Here is a 21011-nt window from a genome sequence, read left to right on the forward strand (position 1 = left end):
TGGATACCAGTTCTTTGCTTCCTCCGTTTTCCTCAATACTGGTGCACCAGGTTGCATTCCTGTAGCGAGTAATAACTGGTTATTAATGATTTGTACTTGTAGCCCTGTGGCCCTTATCCTATACTTGCACTTTTAAGGCTTAGGTTATTATTTTGTGCTTTATTTTTGGAGGCATCTGTTAGCATCACCTGGTTTTTCTTCAACAGCCTATGATTTCCTGATATTACAACATATGTTTTATTAACACATATATTTTTCTGGAGTCACTCAATAGTTCACTGTACAAAAATAATGGTCCATTAGAAGACACCTGCAGGGATATGTATAAACACAGATGTGATGCTGGGCACTACCTGCTCCCAAAATATATTGCTTGCAACAGTATCACTGATGTGTTACCAAACTTGCCTTGCAATGCATCTTTGAAAGGAGAAATGCTGAGGTGCCCATCTGTGGTGACATCATCACATGGGCTCAATCCCCCTGTGGTGTTCAGGGCAGGATTGATGGTGCTCAGTGGTGTGGCAGCGAAACTTCATCACATGTGAGCTGAGCTCTGTGGGGAGGGAGCTGGTCTGGCTGAAATCCCTCTAGCCCTCAACCATTCAGGTATCTTGAGAAACCAAAGGGCAAATGACGGGTGCATGCTACTGTAAAATTGAAGTTCCTTGCTAGCATCATCCCACAAGGCTGATCTCTCAGCTCTGACAGATGTAAATAGTGATTTATTTCTATTCCCAGTGCTTGATTTGAAAATTACACCTGCTTACTGATAGGTGCAGCTTCTGGGAAAAGAAAATGAGGGAAATTACATCTTCCACATTAATGAGACTATGCTCCAAGACTGCTGTGAGGATGACAGCAGCATTCTGGGACTCTTTTGCAGGGCTGAAATTGCAAGAATCTTTTACAGGAAAAAGAATAAATTCAGGTTAACTTTCAATTTCTCACTGGATAATTGAGATTGACTTGTTCAAAAACGGACTGGAAAACTGGCATCTGTTGTGCCTTGCTGTCGTTTAAACTATTGTGGCTAAGGAATCTGCAGCCTTTTTCTTGGGCAGAAATATCACAACATTGTATAAGCATATATCATGCACATCAGCGTTCATCAATATTTCTGTGTATACATTAGTATGGATACTCTACATAGAAATTCATAAATTCTATGACCTTGTAAGGACTTCAGTTCAGGTGCAGATATTTTTCTGTATCTACAGGTTCTGGACTTGGTCTGAAGTCTCCCATTTCCCAGGGAATCTTTTGACAGCCAAAGTATTCGATAAGTAGCCCAAGTGCATGCTATACAACACCAGTTGTGGGTTTGGGGTTTTTTGTTTTTTTATTTTTTAATTTAATTTTCATTTGCAGTCAGCCTTAAAGTTTTTCAGTCTACTTTTTCCAGTCCTTGACTGCCTTCTGTGCAAGACCAGATGGCAAGCCTGACAATATTATTCCTGGAATGTGTGGGAGATAACTTCCTGATGCAGCTGGTGAGAGAACCAACCAGAGAAGGTGCCCTGCTGGATCTCCTCTTTGTGAACAGAGAAGGACTGGTGGATGATGTGGCAGTTAGAGGCTGAGTAGGGCACAGTGATCATGAACAGAGTTCTCTATTCTTAGAGAGGCCAGGAGAGAGCTAAGCAGGACTGACATCCTGGACTTCAGAAGGGCTGACTTTGTCTTCTTTATGCACCTGCTTGACAGGATCCCTTGGGAGATGATCCTGAAGGGTATAGGGGTCCAGGAAGGCTGGACACTCTTTAAGAAGGAAGTGTTAATGGCTCAGGAGCAGGCGGTCCCCAGGTGCTGTAAGAAAAGCTGGAGGCAGAGAAGACCATCCTGGCTGAACAGGGAGCTTTGGCTGCAACTCAGGGAGAAAAGGAGAGTTTACAGCCTTTGGAAGAAGGGGCTAGTGACTCACAGTGATTACAAAGATGCTGTGAGGCTATGCAGGGTGGAAATCAGGAGGTCTAAAGCCCAGATAGAAATTAATCTGGCTTCAGTAATCAAGGACAACAAGAAATGTTTCTATAATTATGTCAGTAGCAAAAGAAAAGACCAGGGAGAGTCTCCATCCCCTGCTAGATGCAGGAGGAAACATGGAAACAAGTGATGAGGAAAAGGCTGAGGTGCTTAATGCCTTCTTTGCCTCAGTCTTTAATAACAAGACTAGTTGTACTGATGAAATCCAGCCTCCTCAGCCAGAAGACAGACTGGCAGAATGATCCCCCCACAGTCCAGGAGGAGACAGTCAGTGACCTGCTGCATCACACAGACACACACAGGTCTGTGGGAGCGGATGGGATACACCTGAGAGTGCTGAAGGAGCTGGCTGGGGTGCTCGCCAAGCCACTTTCCATCATTTACCAGCAGTCCTGGCTGACCGGGGAGGTCCTGACAGATTGGAAATTGGCCAATGAATGTGATGCCCATATATAAGAAGGGTTGGAATGATGATCCAGGAAATTACAGGCCTGTCAGCTTGACTTCGGTGCCTGGGAAGCTGATGGAGCAGCTCATCCTGAGTACCATCACACAACACATGTGGGACAACCAGATGGTCAGGCCGAGTCAGCATGGGTTTATGAAAGGCAGGTCCTGCCTGACAAACCTGATCTCCTTCTACGACAAAGTGACCTGCTTATTGGCTGTGGATGTTGTTTACCTTGACTTTAGTAAGGCCTTTGACACCGTTTCCCACAGCATTCTCCTGGTGAAACTGGCTGCTCATGGCTTGGATGGGCACACGCTTCGCTGGGTAAAAAACTGTCTGGATGGCCGGGCCCAGAGAGTTGTGGTGAACGGAGTTAAATCCAGATGGCAGCCGGTCACGAGTGGTGTCCCCCAGGGCTCGGTGTTGGGGCCACTCCTGTTTAACATCTTTATTGATGATCTAGACGAGGGGATCGAGTGCACCCTCAGTCAGTTTGCACATGACACCCAGTTGGGTGGGAGTGTTGATCTGCTCGAGGGCAGGGAGGCTCTGCAGAGAGACCTGGACAGGCTGGAGCCATGGGCTGAGGCCAACTGGAGGAGTTTCCATAAGGCCAAATGCCGGGGGCTGCCCTTGGGCCACAACAACCCCCAGCAGCGCTACAGGCTTGGGGAGGAGTGGCTGGAGAGCTGCCAGTCAGAGAGGGACCTGGGGGTGTTGATTGACAGCCTGATGAACAGGAGCCAGCAGTGTGCCCAGGGGGCCAAGAAGGCCAATGGCATCCTGGCTTGTGTCAGCAATAGCGTGGCCAGCAGGGACAGGGAAGGGATCTTACCCCTGTACTCAGCACTGCTGAGGCCGCACCTCGATTCCTGTGTTCAGTTTTGGGCCCCTCACTCTAAAAAGGACATTGAATGACTCGAGCGTGTCCAGAGAAGGGCAACGCAGCTGGTGCAGGGTCTGGAGCACAGGTCGTACGAGGAGCGGCTGAGGGAACTGGGGTTGTTTAGTCTGGAGAAGAGGAGGCTGAGGGGAGACCTCATCGCCCTCTACAGCTCCCTGAAAGGAGGTTGCAGAGAGCTGGGGATGAGTCTCTTTAACCAAGTAACAAGCGACAGGACAAGAGGTAATGGCCTTGAGTTGTTCCAGGGAAGGTTTAGACTGGATATTAGGAAGCATTTCTTTACAGAACGGGTTGTTAGGTGTTGGAATGGGCTGCCCAGGGAGGTGGTGGAGTCCCCATCCCTGGAGGTGTTTAAGAGTCGGGTCGACATAGCGCTGAGGGATGTGGTGTAGTTGGGAACTGTCAGTGTTAGGTCAATGGTTGGACTGGATGATCTTCAAGGTCTTTTCCAACCTAGACGATTCTGTGATTCTGTGATTCATACTGAAAAAAAACCTGTGCAAAACCAGCAGCAATATTTCTGGGTCTTTTCTGATTATTCTGCACAGTAAAGGAAATGGTGATTACCTGCTGAGAGAGTAGCTGGAAGTAGTCTGGGTGTGGGACTGCCTGCCTGGAGGTTTGTGCATGGGTGATGGCCTAGAGCAACTTGGGACATTACAGCGTAGGTGTTTTTAGCTTGGAAGATGTTGTGTTCTAGGAAGTTTAGAAGACAGGAGCAACTAAAGGCTTTAAGGAGATCAGTGACACTAAAATAGGATTTAGAGACCCAGGTTGCCTTAGGGTCTGATGTTTGATGACAATTTAGTCAAACTGCATTTAATTAAATCAGTTAAACATAACAGGCAAGGTATTTTACTCTGCCTTTGCAAAGGAGGAAATTAAAGGTTAGCTTTAGTTACTTTTCACCATGCTTAGCTGCATATGTGTAGAATGAAGGAGCAATTACAGTTGTATAAAGTCTGCTGGGCTGAAGAGCTAATTAAAATTATTGTTTGAAAGAAACACTTCAGCTGAATGAGTTCTTGCATTTTGAATAATAGTTTACAATTTTATACTATTATTCATTTGCTTTTTCTAGAGCTTTACACACACTAATTTTCAAAGGATAGTTGTCTCTGTGTCTTTTAATGTGTGCTGCTGTACAGAAAGAAAGAAAAGTGCTTTGCTGAAGGTGATACAATGGGCACATCACAGGGCTTGGAGAAGTTCCTGGACCACAGCTGTTGGTGGGAATTTTGGCACATATTTCAGCTGGGCTGTAATTTCATCCTGGACTTTTGGAGTGGATTTAGTTTTTTCCCCTGAAGTTTCACAGATATAAAGTTGGTGTTCAGATGATCATCTGCTGCTGTTTGTAAAAGGTTTTAGATAAGCCACAGCTCATATTACACAATAATCAGCTAATCCATATTAGGCTACTGTGATAGCTATAGTAAGTCGGGATATGAAGATAGCTGAAGATTCTTACATCTCATTAACTGGTAATTTAATCTGTGGTAGACTAGCCTTTGTGTCAGGGAGGAGACAAAGTCTCTTTGTGGTTTGACTTTAGTCTGAACACAGAAAAGGAGTTTAAAGATAGGTTTCACAACCCGGGCCTTGTTTTCGGATGGCCTCTCTCCCTGCCTGGGTGAGCGGTGTTAGCTGTGCTTTCTCTGTGTGTTAGAGCTATATTTATCATGCAGGAATTGTAGGCATGTGAATTTGTGCTCTGACCAAAACAGCGCTTCAGTCAACATGTTTCTATGTCATGATGCATATGCTTGTTATTTTGCTATTATTTATGCATGTATTTCCTTTTCTGCCCTTTAAACAAATAAATAAACAGCCTCAAAAGGAAGTATTTGATATTTCAAGAGTGAGATTTTCTCAGGGTGTTGTTTTATTAGCGAAATGACTTACATTAGCAAATCAGTGGAAGAAATGGTAATGTGCACCAGCATATTCAATTTCACTTTAGCAATCTGTATTCCAGAAGGAAATCCTTGGAAGCAATCACTGACAATGGGACCTCAATTTAAATTACAAAATAGGCAGTATGCCGAATGCATATAGAGCATGCAAGGGATTAAATGGAAGTGTTCATTTGTCTTCATAAGGTAACCAAGACAATAAAAATGTGCTCTACAAGTAAGGACTGTAGAAGCTGTGGTAATGAAAACAATAATTAATATGATTTAGGTTACTATCCCCAGGGCAGAGTTAAATTGATGGTATTAATTATGCAACAAATCTGTTTGTAAATTGATGACATCGGAAGTCATGGAAGCCATCTAGAATAAGTTTATCCTTTTGAAGCTATTAGGTAATGTATTATGCAGCAGCCTATAACCCCCAATGGGGGTTAAATAACCTCAAAGGTTATTTATATTAAACTCTATAATTTATATTCTTGAAAGGATATGATTAAAATCAATCTATTATCTCATTGTTCATAAAGTTTATATAATATGAAACAGAATTTATTAGTATTAACTTGAAAAGACATTGCATATGGTATTTTTATGCCACCATGACTGTATTTATTCAAGTGAATTACAGCAGCAGGGAATGTATGGCGTTGAATTCCTTCTGCTATTACTACTAGTTATGGAGAAAAAATGATAATCTGCAGGAAATTTTCATATATATACATATTTGAATTTTAAGGTTATTTCTCTATTGTTTACTTCTACATGTCAGAGTGACTAATAATAGATGTAATTAAATGCTGAAAGTCCATCCTGATCATTTATTTCAGTTCTTCAAGGATAGAAACATCAGTCAGAGAGATATAGTAAATGAGATAAGTATATGAAAAAAGGTCCAAAAATCCTTTCTCTACATTAAAAAAATGAAAAAAAAGTATGTTATGGTTCCTTCTGCTTCACATTGTCCAATTAAAATTTAAATTTTAAAATGTCAAAGTATTTCTACTTATGTTTTGAAACCTACAAAATGAAAACAACCACTTAAAAGATACTTTGAAACAAAAGGGGTTTTTTTCTCTTTTGTTTTCCCCAGTGGAAACATTTGTGTTTGAAGACTCCTGCACTATTTGCTCATTGTCTATGTTTCTGTGATGCAGCCTAGATTGCATGACCAGTTTTACCTGCTGGAAGTTCCTGTTTCCCACTCACTGTGAGTGAAGCTAAGTGGAGCACAGTTCTCCCTGCTGCCTCACGCAGTTTCTGACAGCTTAAAACTTTCTGAAAAGCAGTTACTTGATTTGCTGGTTTATACTTTCTGAACTCCAGGAAAAATAAAATACACTAGGGAAATCTAAACAATACCATACTTTAATGACATCTTCCACATGAAAAAATATTCTAGCTTGCACATCTTTATATGTGTTTTCCAATCTTAGTTTTAGCTTACAAGCAATTTTGCTGGTTAGTTCCACAATGTGTTTAGGCCAAATACAGCAAGGTTTCCTTCAAGCATTTGCACCAAAGCAATAAAAGTGAAAGTGCAGGGTAAGACACAGTACAGAAGTAGGTGCTAGCAAGATGTCCCCATTACTATGCAATGGTCTGGAGCCTCATAACTTGGCTTTTTGTTTGTATTTCCTTGTTGCAAATATGCAGATAAAGTACTGGAAGTTTATCAATGCTAACACATTGTTGGGGCTTGCTATTTGCACATTTTTTTCTTTCTCTTCCTTTTTCTTTTATAAGGAATATTTTGTGGTTTGACACAAGAATACTCACTGATACAATACAACTGATGTCAAGTGTCTAACAAGAACATGACAAGAGGGTGCGATAGAGGGAGAAAATGTTAGTAAAGGTGACCAAGCTAGCCAGAGTCACTAACTGCATATCCTACTTAGAGAGAGAAGATGAAAGCACAGCTACAGATCTGCAGGAAAGCAAAGGCCATCTCTAGCTGATTTCGGTGCAGACCCATGTGCTGGGTAAGAGTGTAATGGACAGTGTCAGCTGTACAGAAATCACTAATGCTAGTATGATGGGTGCCATTGCCTGTGTGCAGGTAATCCTGCTCCTTGAAGAGCGCCTTTGGATACTGCAGGAGCTCGAGTGGAGGCTGCATCCCTGGCTGCATTGTAGGGACTGATGGCTGCTCGCTAATGACTATGTCCTTGAGTACTGATGTTACTCTGCTGACTTGTATCAAGAGCAAGGACTGTTTAATGTGCCAGCTATTAGTATTTTAAAATTGTGTTGCTGCTTTATGAAAAGAAATGATCAGACTCAGGTACCTTGGCTGCTGAGAGAAAGACAGAGCTCTGTTTTTTCTCCCTCACATAAAATAACATCCAGAGCCCCTGGCATAGTGGAGCAGTTAGCAGCCACATTTTTACTACGGATTCAGGCCATGTATCATGTGCTCTGGTGCTTGGCCACTTGTGTGAAGTGGAGGGGGGAAGGTAGGAGACTACCTTGTCCTTACACCCTTGCAGTGCGCACCTGTAAATGTGTAGCAAGCCTGTAGTGTAATGTAATCTATTCATGTGAGTTTGTGAATATGAAAGTCCTGTTTCAGAACTGAGATGTCTGCCATTTATCGAGATTTTTTACTTTCAAACATCAAAACATCTTATTCTTTCAGAATTAGAGGTGGACATGTGGAAATTAATTCTCTGTGTGTCAGAGAGAGCAGAGTTCTTCTCCTAAATTGTAAAGAAAATGGCAGTTGGCAGTGTTTGTATAAATAACACGCCACTGTTTTGCTCAAGACCTCCAGGAAACAGCTGTCAGTGAAAGTAACTAATATTTGCTTAGATTTTTTAAAAACTGGAAATGCTTTTTAATGGTCTAGCCATGAGAAGACCAAGTCATGTGAATGTATTTCATAATCCCACTCTGTTCCATAACTGCTGTTTACTTATGGATGCAAATTACAAAGAAGCATAATGAGAGCCATAGCTCTCCAATTTGTTCTACATTAAAGTAAGCAAAAATAAGAGTCAAAGCGATGGTCCTGTTTTACTCTATGTTTCAATTCAGTTCAAGGTTCTGCATATCAGAATTTGTTGAAAACACAATTAACTGCTATAAGCTTTAAATCAGATGAAAAAGCTAAGGAAAATCTATGCATTCCTTGAATCAGAAAGAGGGATTTTCTACACCAACAAGTAGTGGGAAAGTCAGCATATTGGATTCAGAGGTTTGGGTTGTGATTCTCTCTACTTACCTTGCCAAGGCCTTTGGAGTTTCTCTCCATGGTATCTGGCAAAGCAACTGAGAGTTTTACCATGGCATGGACTTCTTTTTCCCATCCAGTATCTCCTGTGAAGGAGATGGAAATGATGGGAGAGCACTGTCACAAAACTGAATGTTTAGGTGAAATTGCCTTCTCTTAGTTTCTTTTATCTTCAGTGCATTCAGGTCCTATATACATGATCCTAGTGAGGATGCAAGCTGGCGAGGGAGAAATGAGAAGACAGACACAGAATTAGTTGGTGTATGTGGCTGCATGGTCCAAATAGAATGGGAGAAAATCCTTTCCTTGAATCAGAATTCATTGCAGATATTGTTCAGTATTAGATGCATTTGCATTAGCAAATGTAAACATGTTTTGCTCTCTTTTTGTGGAGCAAAGGTTCTTCGAATTTGTTATAAGTTGTTAAGCAAATACTCTAGGGACTATATTACGTCCAGATAGAGCTCTGTAATCACATTGTTATTCTACTAAAGTGGAGTTAAACAAAGATAAAAGCAGGCTTGAAATGAATGGAATATGATTTTGTGTTTGTGATATGGAAAATTGAAAGAATAACAAATTATTGAACATATTTTCTCCTGTCTGCTGTGCCATGACATTAGAATATATAGGATGATGATGGCTATATTCAAGGCAGTATTCTGTCAGTTAAAGAAGACCTTAATATACAATGACCTGTTAAAAAAACCCAATGACCAATATAGATAATAATAAACTTGTAAGTTATGTATATGAAGTAATTAATGTTATTTAAACTCTGAGAAAAATAATTTTCATTTGGACAAAAGGTTAAACTAATTGTGTGTTTTGTAGGTCACTTCTCAAGAATCTGGAACCAAACCATTGACCTTCACGTTTGTACCATCCATTGGAAGACTTCCAACTCATTTTGAGGTTGTAGATGTCTCTAAGTTCCTTGTGACAATTCCAGATGAGCCGAAGGATCTGAGAAATCGAGAAATTATAAACAAGGTAGACTTCTGTTCACTCTAATTTTTCCGCTTTTTCAAAAGATACAGAAAATTTTGTCCTGAGCATTGCTGAACTGAAGCTCTTTCCCTTGAACTGTTTCTTGGCTTGTGCTTTGTTTTAATTACCAAGCCTACCAGAGATGCAGAATCGTTGTGCAAGAGAAGCCTGATATCTGCTCAACAGCCCGTTTCACCTTTGGCAGAGTTTATATCGGAAGGAAACCCTTTCCTATCTCCATACTGTCCTCTATCAGTCATGCAAGGGCTATATTCTTGGCAGATGAGGGGGGATTCCTTCTTGATCTTCATGGGAGCAAGGGTGGTGTGTGAGGAGTGTTATCACATGGGAGTCGACCAAGAGTTGGTCACTGGATCCTGGTTTCAGCAAACGTCAGTGCTGTGGCTTCCAGCAAAGGCGGCAATCCCTTTCAGAGCTGCTTAGTAATGCATCAAAGTGAAAGCTTACTTTTTGTTTTCAGAAGCTCGTCCCCATAATTTCCCATGACAGTGAAGCCAGCAGCACAACATTCCTGGTTCTCCTGCCTTTAGTCAACCCATAGCATTTGTTATTTCTTTCCTGCCTCACAATGCTTGACAGCCTCTTATTTTATTCCATGCTGCTTGAGAGGAAACTGTAATCCTCAGTTTAATATTAATTCTTACGGTGGTTCTGCTCTTGTGTAACAGCTCCTTCTCTGGGACACTGATGGGTCTGCAGTTCTTAGTGCTTAGACTTTTCACAGGAGTTCACAGTCCTCTGACCTGAATATACTCCAGCATTTTCAGTGGTGTATCTGACCAAAAAGGGGTTGGTCTCAGCAGAGAATGGATATGTTTGAAGAGAGATGCGCTAAAATATTATCCTCAGGATGCTTAACTCCTGAGTTACATTTCCAGCCATTCAGTATTGGTTTTGCTGCAAATAGTGCCCTGGCTAAGGCAGAATCAGGTATTCCTGACCTCTGTCTCCCTGTGTTTCTCTGCAGGCAGAGAAAACTATCCTGGCAAGTGCTGCAGTACTGAGGCCTTCATAGCACTGATTACTCCTTTTCCTAAAATGTCTAATACCTGAATAATATTTTTAAAAGCTAACCAACATTAGATAATGAAAATAACACTTCCAAAGAAATACTGGTGATAATCCCCTTTATGGTCCAATATTTTTTGAAAGAACTGAGCTCCAGGGACTTGTAGAGCTGCAAGTGGAAATTTTTCATTACTGTCTTTCTCAAGTAGGATTCAGATATGAGCCCCATCTACAGACTTTCTCTTGCAGTACACAGTATTTCTATTTTTACCTGATTCCTTCTTCAAGAGAAATATTATTGCTACAGCAGTTTCAATATTGAAAGAATTGGTGATGTGTCATATGCCCATCTTGTACTACTGTTCTCTTCCAAAGCATGTTTGAGAAGTTACATACTGGAAATGGAAATTGCAGAAAATATGAAGAACAACTGTGGTCTGTGCTGAGAAGCTTGAACATACAGTAAAGATCTCTGACCTCAGATTCTTTGTCTGCTCTCTTCAGAGAATGCCCTGGCTTAAAGGCCTTTGTTTCTTCATTAATATGTATAGGTTTTGTCCCAGATTTGTCTGTCAGACTCTTCTGTGGAGCATTGTCTGCTCTCGTGGATCCCACGGTCGGGGTGCCTTCCCATTGTGTCTGGCATAGTCTGGTCTGACAGCTCATTTGGCTTCACTGCACCCTCCTTTTCAGTTCCTGCGCCAGCCCCAGGCTCAGGCCATCGTCGTGCTCAGAGTCCCCTGTTGCTCTGCTAGTCACCAGGAAGGCAAGCCCTTGCAGCATCTGCTGGGAAGCTGGAAACTGGGTGGGTCCCTGGGAAGCTGGTTTTTGCTGTGTGCTCATCCCCAAATTCTTCACTCTGCACTTTAGGTAGTGCAATGCCAGCCACTGCTGCAAGCCAAAATTACTTTGCGTTTTGGGGGACACAAATAAAATGAGCTAATCGGGATCTTTTTCCTTGTATTTTTTGCAGTCTAACACAGTTTCTGATGAGCTGGCCTTAAAGAGTGGGGCCAAAGGAGACTGTGTGTCAGCCATCTATACAGACAGCACCCAAACGGCTTTACAGTCTCCAGGGTGTATCTCGAGCAAAGGAGAAATGCAGGAGAATGACCTTTTCAAGGCCGAGTTTATCCTGATTACGGACTCTGGTGATGAAGATGAAGTAACCGCTGCCTCAAACAATGTTCATCGGCCTTCCAATGGCTACGGTCCCATCGGTGCTCAGCTGCTGGCCACCTCCCACGTTTCCCCTGGCACCGGGGCAGGAAAACCTCTTGGCGATGGGCACATCCCAGGTGCTGCACTTTCCCACAACACTGCTGATCCACAAAAACATCAGGTAACCTGCTCTTTAAACTCTAGAGCTAACCTTTGCTTTCTAAAGCTTTCAGGACATGGACACCGAGCCAGTCTGTAAAGCAGCTTGGCCAATTTATTCTTTAAATAGCATTTATGTTGGCTGTTCCTGTAACATTTGAACTCTAAGGAGTTGTCTCAACCTTGCTGCATCTCCCTGTGGCTCTGGTGTATACATGGAGCAAGTAATGTAGATCTATTTTTCTTTCCTTTAAGACCAGCCCATCATGATATCAAGTTAATTGGAAGGTGTTAGATTCCTATCCAGTCTAAATTGGCAAAAGCGTTTGAAATCAATGGAGCCTGTAGATCATTTGAATTATTAGCATCAGATTTCCCAGGCCTAGGTTTTTTTTTTTTTTTCTCAGCACCCGCTGCAGTCCTTTATGCTAGAGAAAGAGGCTGTAAAAAATCCTATTTTTCTGATTGTTAATTAGCACTGCCTTTGCACAAGTGTAATGAGTGAATGAAGATGAAAGGTCCATTTTATGCTCATCTTTATAGGACACATTTATTGATTTATTAAAATGTTAAATTGTCACTGGGACAATTCAAAAAAGAGTCTTTGAAATGTTTCATTTTCAAAATGCATCAAACAAATTTACCACAATAAGTTAATGTCTTCCATCTTGGAAAGAGCACTGATAGTTTTCAAGGATGTATATGCAGTAGAAAACTCCAGCAAAATAACAACATGCTTCTCACATGGAACAAATTCTGACATTTCCTTTGACCTTGACAGGGTTTCCATGTGTTGAAAATACAATTCTTCATCGATACTTTAATAAGAAAAAAAGTTAAGCATGGCTACTTTATCTCTGAAAATGGATAGGACTTCCTATCATGTGTTGAAATACATGTGCTACTCAATTTTTCATCAAATTCAGTGTAAATTTTTGGTTGAAGTAATGGTGAATAAGAAATCCACTCTGGTCTGGAATTCACAGCATTATGAAATATTCATTTCTTCTGAGAAACTCCCAGTGAAGTCAGTGAGAATTTTACTTGAGGAAGGTGTAAAGGTACAGACAAATCTATGTAGAGGAAGCAGCCTAGGGAAATACAAATTTGCTTCAGCAATGTTCAATATGAAGATTTTGCCCCACTTATTGGATGGTTTTTTTAGAAGTTATTACAGAAATTGTGTGGATTTTTTGTAAGACTATACAGGAAAATTCATATGCTGTAGCTTTGTTAAGCTTTTGATTACTTGACAAGTAAAGAGGGATTTGCCTGGTAAAGTAACAGAAAATACAGATTGCACAGAACAAGGAATTGAAGTCTAACTTTACTAACTATTCATTTGAATGTGAAGAGAGGTAGTATGTAATATGGGTAATACATATCTCATAATTATTCTTAAATCACAGATTTTCAAGACCGTAAGTACTTTCCTGTCTTCATTACCTATAGAGCTCTATCTGTCTCTATCACTTCATAAGAAGAGGATGTTTTACTAAGCTACTTCCCCTGATGTTCTGATTCTTCTTCGTTGTTTCCTGAGGCATCACTTTTTTTGGCTTACTATCTAATGAAGTATCATCAATTCAGAAATGAAGGAAAATTATGAAAAGGTTAAATAGATTCATTCTTTATCTGTTGGTAGATTTCCTTTGTACAAAGGATTCCATATAGGGGCTACCTTGTCAGTTATTGGATTATAAGGGCGGTATCATGTCTCACTTAAGAGTTCTTGCATATAACTTTATGTTCATTTAAAAGCATATTTAAACTATGGGTTTCCTGTCAGAGGTGAGAAAAAACCAAGGACTAGCATTGGGGACTGTTGTGTTGTAAAGGGGATCACTCAAACTGAACCAGAGGGCTTCTACAGCTTCATTCAATTCTGACTTTGTTTAAATGAAAGGAAAAAAGAAAAGCACTGAAAAAATGAAACCTGTTGTTCTTTGAGATGCAAAGTTCCTGACTGATGTTGGAAAATGCCATGCTATATTCAAAGTCTGAAAAAAATAATCAATTTAAAAAATAAGCTATTCTGGTCATATTTGGAACTTTTTGTTGATAGTTTACTGTTTATATATTGTGCTTTTTCTTTTCTTTTTTAATGTTAAATTGAGTCTAGCCATTTAAGAGAGAGGCAAACTGACTCCTGCCCTTGCGAGCTTATCGTCTGGGATGAAGGGAATGTCTGTTTCCCTGACATGAACTCAGCTTGGAGAAACTTCTTTACACACTGTGGGGGATCAATAGCCAGAAGGCTTTTTTAGCTAGTCAAAATCACTTGACATTCCTCTGTCCAGTACATGTCATCTGGTTTGGCTTTTCAAGACAAATCAGTCAAGAGTCCCTACAAACTCCTGCCACTGCCAGGAAGAATGCACCTTCTTTGTTGGGAGAAACTAGACTGTTCTGAATGGTATCTATATTAATTGGGTCTCAGCTCACAGTCTGATTTACTGTGCTGTCTCCAGAGATTTTGTCAAGTTTTACTCTGTCTCCAGTGCTTCTTTCTGACTCTGTTTCTCAGGTTGCAGGTTTGGTAAGGAATTTAATTTTTCCTATCTATATTCAAAATCTACTGAGATCAAAGCATGGTTAACTGGGTCTACATCCAGCCATATCTTCTCTCAGACATGATTTTTGCCTTTTGGCCTCTGAGTTTGTCTCACTCCTTCCCTTTTCCTGATCATCTCTCAGAGCATTGTTGGTATAAGTAACTACGGTTTTTTGTGCCCTTCCAAACCAGTGTGATCTCACCAGACAAACCACTTACCTTGTGTCCAACTAAGCTCTGCCATTTCAAATGTGCTGAGAGTCTCCAGGGCAAGGCCCAAGTACTAAGACTATGACCTCTTTAATATTTCTGGGATCATCATCTATGAGGCATCAAGATCTTTTTCAAAGTCCTTGATTGCTTTGTGCTAAGGTAACCTTGCTACCTATTTCAACTTTCTGTATACATTTTTGGGAAATATACATCTGAGGTGCTCCGGAGAAGAGAAAAAGGCTTGCAGTTGAATTACAGACCAAAGGAACACAAGTCTACTTTAGGCACTCACTTCCTCTACGCTAGTCCAGAACAAATACAGAAGTTTTAAACCGGCAGAGAAACTGAACAGAAGCAAAGGCAAAACAGATGTGAAGAAAGGAATGGGGGTCCAGCACAAAGCTATAAATGTGGCTGGGGCACATTTGAGCTGAGGCTGAGGGAGCTAGTTTTGTTGACTCCTGCCATGAGACAGCTAAGGAGGTATGTAGGAACAATCACAGCTACATGAAGGGCAGTTACAGACGACAGAGCCAAACTCTCCTCTGCGGTGGCAGGTGAGAGAGCAGTGGCTACAAACTGAAGCATAGGAGGTCCCAGCTGGGCGTATGAAGAAGCTTCATCACTGGGAGGTGGTGCAGCACAGGTTGCCCAGGGGTGCTGGACCCACCTCCGTTGGGGCTTTAGAGACATGGTGAGACATGACCACAGCTGACCTGACCTGCTGGTGGTGGTGAGAGACCTGCTTTGAGTAGGAGGCTGGACTAGATGACCTTGAGAAGACACTTCCATCCAACTTTGATTATGATTTTCTCATCCTGTAAATGAGAGGTTATCCAAAGAGTAATGGTTCAGTTAGCTCAGCACGTAAACGTATGGTGATGTTCAAAGAAGACTACTGCAAAATATCATACTTGCAGGAACATATTTATCATCTGCTACCATGAACATTTTACTAGCTGCTTATAAATCTTTCTTATTAACTTTTAACTAATTAGACATCATTTCACATCCTGCTCTTTCATTATAGAGTTTCATATTTGTTTCTCATTTTCTTTTAATCTGTTGTCTTTGTGAGGAAATTTATCTATTCTATTTTGAAATACAGAGATTTCATTCCCCAGTTTTGCTTTGGTAGTTGATCAACTTCCAGAATTCATTATCAAATTCAGGAGGCTGCTTCAAATTATCAGGTGTATTACGATGCTTCTTTTTTAACATGTTAAATAATTTTATGTTTTATGACATACTTAATAATAATTTTTGGTAATGCTTAAATATTGGTAAAATATTTGCAATTTCCAGTATTTTTTTCTTATTCTCAATTAGCAGCCTTTTCAATAAGAGTAATAATTTCTTAATCCAATAGAATATATGGTACAATGATACCATGGATATTAATTTTTAAATTCTAGTGTTTGTGCTGTATACATCCATTGGCTTTCTGCTTCAAAATGAGACCCCTTAACATATGCATACAATAAGGGGAGTTAGTGTGGTTTAAAGACATTCTGATGGTTGGTGTTTATTGCTAGAAATCAAGTAATTGACTTAGCTCTACTGAAGGTATTTTATACAGAAACTGTCTTCAGTTTACAAGGCCTGCTATTTATATGGTATCATTTAGCAGGAAGAGCTCACTTATTTTTAAGTTATAAGGGCTAATAGGGTTCTGATGCGCATGTTTAGCCCATATTTAGCCTTTTAGGTATAGTTTAGCCCTTAAAAGCCTCTAAATCTTGCTCTTGCAGCTTCTTCCAGCATGTACTCTCACTTGAAAATTATTTGATTTGTTCTTTTTTTTTTTTTGTGATGAATCAATATTATATGACATAATAACAAACATCATTATAATTTCTCTCTCCTACCTCCTACAAAGATATTTGTATTAAAAATCATAATTCATAAGCTGATCCACAGCCATGTGCAAGTTATGTATGTAGGAACTGAATGACATGATTGTCTTTTGTAAAACTGCATAATCTTTTCAGGGTATCAAACAGTAGATAAATAGGTGTTCTTATATGAAGTTTGCAGGGATTAGAGTAAATTTTTCTGCTTTCAAATTGCTCAGTCAAAAGTTAGGTGCTAGTTTGTAACCTTTTGGTTTTACAGTTGACTTAGCTCACTCTTTCATACTGTATTTTATTCATATTGTGCATACCCCAGTTTTAATTTAAGCATTGTAGTAACTTGGAAGATTTTGAGATAATTTCTTCCTTTAGAAGCATAAAACTGTATAAAAGGTTGATAATATACTTGTATGCTCTAATTAGTTTTGACAAATCCTTATTAGAATAGACCTAAGAAAAAAGGTACTCATGAAAGAGCTGATTACTCTTTTTATTAGTGTATTGTAAGACTGTGGAGAAGGGGATAAGGACTCTTACATGCCTGCAAACCGTCAAATTCATGTGAATGACAAGAAAAGTGACAAACAAACTGTATGTCTGATTTAAGTAGTTCTGAGAAAAATTCTTGTTCTGATATCACAGTGCTGCAGAAGGTGTTGTTTACTGAATGAGAAAATGAGTACTTGGCTTGAATCTTATTTGCAGAAAGGCTACTTTCCACTGAACTGGTAAAGTGAGATGGAACAATAGTGCTATTTTCTCAATTTCTGTTGTGTTTATACAATGTGAATGTCATCACATGATCCTGGACACTCATGGCACAACTGTCTTGTGACAAAATGAAAAATATAGTAGCCTTGAACCTTGTTTATGTCAACAAAACTGAGGTCTCATAAAAATAAAGTAACACATAGCCTGTCTGCACTCAGTCATCTCCACTGATAGCCTTATCCACTAGGCTGTATCCCCAGGTTTAAGACAATCCTGTGTTTTTAACCCACAGAGCAGTACTAATGGAAACTCTATATGCATGACTACAGGACTGAAATGTGGGGTGCTTAACAGTTCCACAGGTTCCACCTATATTAACATTTCTGTTTTTCTTTTTTCTCCAGTTAATTTCTACTCTTTCCATCTCTGATCATCTTTCCTCTAAACCACCTGCTGTCCACTTAATTTCTCCAACTAATCAGAAAGTAGCGTGTGGTGCCATGGTTAACCTGAATCAAGCCTCTTCGCTGGAAGACTCCTGTAACAACTGGCAGTCAGCAACCAGGTTTTCTAAGCAAGATTCATCTCTCTCCTTTCAGTCTACTTCTCATAGTTCACCTCCCTCCATGTCTAAAATATCCTCTTCTGCATCAAACAGTTGTTACTCTGCTCCTCGATTGTATGATAACCTACAAACACCAAGTCTGTATACACCTGGCTGTGTTTGCAAAATGGGAGACATCACCACATCCTCTGTTCTGGCAAAGAGCAACAGTCTTTCACCCAGTCCTCCACATTCAGCTGAAATTCAGGGATCTTCAGCTCAGTCTTTATCCCCCAGTTCTTTCAAAAGATTGAACACTTTATCTCCTGTCCCTGTACATATAATAACACATTCATTATCTCCTAGCCCTAAACCTTTGTCTCCACCCTCTCATTACGGCTCCTCTTCGACCATATGTAGTATAAATGAGCATTGCACACAAATGTCATCTAGAGGAAATTTATCAAAGTCAGGAGTCGGATCCCCTCTGCCAACCAGACTGACCCTCTTAACTGCTATTTTGAGATCAGGTTCTTCTCAGCAGAGACTGCTTTCTCCTGCTTCTTGTCCTACATTTTCTCCTAGCTCCCTTGGTTCCTCAATACTTGCAATAGATCAAAAGTCCAAAACAACTCCCCCAGCCCCCAAGAAATCTGTTTCAAGCCCTTCTATAAGGCCAGATTCTCCCAGCAGAGAGGAACATTGGCTTTCAGGATTGGCTCAGCATCTGCCTTTACTCTCCAAGCCTCATCCCACCCCTCAGGGAAGGTCCCTTTCTCCTAAAAAGCACCTTCCAGTCAGAAGTCTTTCTCCAGAGTCCCGAAGTCCTCTGTCATCCCCTGTTTCCTCACATAGAAAAACAGTTGCCTCTCCAGGTTTGCAGTCTATGCTGCCTCCTCCTTGTGCCCCAGCACCCTCTTCCCTTGCACACACTACCTCTACTTCTCCACAAGGGCTGCAGTATGCTGCCTTCAGGTCCCAGGCACCTCAGCAGTCTCAAAGAGTACACACTTACTCACCCATCTTTACTTGCCAGTCATATCCTTTGCTTTCTTCTACCAGTCTTAGTGGTGTATTCTCCTCCACCCTAGAAAAACACTCAACTCCTTCCCCAAATCTTTTGCATTCAGCTTCTAGATCTAAATCAGATTCATCCCAAACGTCTGTTCAGGAGATGAGTGCCTCCTTTCCTACCTCTTCAAGTGTCTCAAAGCAGTGGTCTCTCTCATGGCCTCATTCTACTCCACCAGTTCCACAAACTGGTAATATTAATTCCTATCCACTGCATTTTAATTCTTCATTGGTGCACACAGATTATAGGTCTAATTCCTCCTCTCCAAGACCTGAGCAATCTGCCACCCCGCCAGTGTTAACGTGCAGATCTCCTGTCTCAGACAAGTCACCAGGCACACTGCCATCAAGACCCAGAGAGCTGACTTCACCACAGTCTTTTTCCCTGCCTCCTGACCATGAAAACATCAAACCCAAGGTACTCATGGTGCATGCTTATTTTTTAATAGTTCTTTATCCCTGTAGGAGAAACAACATCTGTGTTGCACAATGCTAGTAAAATAAATAAGCTGTGGAAAAAATGTTTAAAAAGGAACAGTTTTTGTATTGATAGTGAAGATAGTGAAGACTAAATCCTACCGTATCAAATTGCTAACAATGTGTTCTGTACTGTAGGGAAGATGCTGTAGGAATCCTTTAGCATAAAATAAAATACTTTATTCATGACTGGGAGGAGATACTACTGAAGATGGATTTGTGTCCAGTGTCTTTGATATACATTTGGTGCACTTATTTTTGAAGCTCGCCTAAAACACTAGTGTGTCAAAAATAAATTATAAAACATATTATATCCACCTCATGCTAATGCATTCCCACTGAAAGTAATGGAAGTATGGTGATCATAGGTTCATAGGATCATAGCAGGGCTGAGCTAGAAGAAGCTTGATCTGATTGACGTGAACTGGCTGTTCCAGTGACAACTGATTCCCAAGCACCTTCTCCCACCTGTCCTCCCCAGTCCCCAGGATGCTGTACTCACCCCAGCCGCTCTGGGACCAGCCCAGAGGCATGGCTGAGCTCAACCTGAGCAGGGACTTTGGGGCCAAGAGCCAGAGAAGGAAGACAAGGACAGTCTCCTGCTTCTTCCCTTTGGTACTTCTCTGATCTTATTGTGCTAGACAGGATGAGGAGGAAAAAAACACAAGCTTCCTACAGTATGAGCTACTGCAAATATGAAAGTCACACATGACGGATCAGCCACACTCCTGATGTTTGTCATCCATCCAAAAGCAGGGGAGCCCCAAGCAGAGTGAGAATAAGCAATGATGGCGGTTGCTGCAGGAGGTCTTGGGAACTAGTCACACTTTATACTTAAAGATAAATCTCAAGAATGGGAAGGGGAAGGAAAGGAAAGCTGGTCAAAAAACATCCATCAGGTAGGTTAAAACAAAGGGAACTGCTATACAAAAAGGAAGAGCTGGTGACAGAAGACATCAGAGCTGCAGAAGGCTTTCTAACCTCTCTTATATTGTCTCTGCAGTCAGTGCTTCTTTTGTGCCTCCTCTTGCTGATATCTGAGCTCTGCCCATCACCAAAAGACTATCATAGTTTATTGATTTATTTGTTCACAGCACAAAATTACAGCTTGGTCTGCCAGATCAAGTTGTGTCAGATGTGTTCCTAACAGCTTGGCCATGGCAGGGGTGTCTAACACTGTTTGGAAAATGTTAATTGAAAATGAGAGATTTAAATCAGCACAAAGTAGCAGTTGTCATGAATGGTTCTTTCAAAAAACAAACAACCCAAGAGGCACCATTGTGCCAAGAACAGCTGTACAGTGTTGCTACACCCTGTCAGTATTACTTAATGAAACGAAAAGAGAAATGAAATTGTAGAAATTCCAAGAAAACCCCCCCTGAGACAAAACTGGAAGGCATGATTGAGCCTACAGGTTGCAAAGCCATTGCAGTTTCTGCTAGTCAGTGCAATGAGAACTGAGTCTCTGGTGGTAAGGAAATTCTCTGCTTGTGACACAGAGCTATTGCCTGGGTTTACATTTGCAGAGATTATTGCACCATTTCTGTCTTCCCTACTGCCCCTTTTCCTGCTAATCCTGCTTTATTGTTTGATATGGTGGCACTTTTAATATTGCCCCACCATCCCATGGAGACAGGGAGAATGTCCACCAGTTTAAGAGACTTGGGCCATTAGTCTGGTGCAATTTTTAATCATGCAGGCAAAGCTGTCTCCACTGGGGATGTGGAAGATCTGAAATCTCTATATCAAATGCAGCTGGG

At 40.9% G+C, this 21011-nt stretch overlaps 1 protein-coding gene across 3 annotated transcripts in view; it reads left to right on the top strand.

Moving 5' to 3' along the window:
* Positions 1-21011, top strand: part of MLIP (muscular LMNA interacting protein) — a 122372-nt gene that overhangs the window by 38469 nt on the left and 62892 nt on the right. For all 3 annotated transcript variants that reach the window (XM_074895763.1, XM_074895765.1, XM_074895764.1), the window contains exons 2-4: positions 9324-9482; positions 11482-11850; positions 17564-19192. In XM_074895763.1, coding sequence (XP_074751864.1) covers positions 9324-9482; positions 11482-11850; positions 17564-19192 — 2157 coding nt within the window. The remainder of the gene's footprint in view (positions 1-9323; positions 9483-11481; positions 11851-17563; positions 19193-21011) is intronic.

The sequence above is a fragment of the Athene noctua genome, chromosome 1 (genome assembly GCF_965140245.1).
Source record: "Athene noctua chromosome 1, bAthNoc1.hap1.1, whole genome shotgun sequence".
In the NCBI taxonomy this organism is placed as follows: Eukaryota; Metazoa; Chordata; class Aves; order Strigiformes; family Strigidae; genus Athene; species Athene noctua.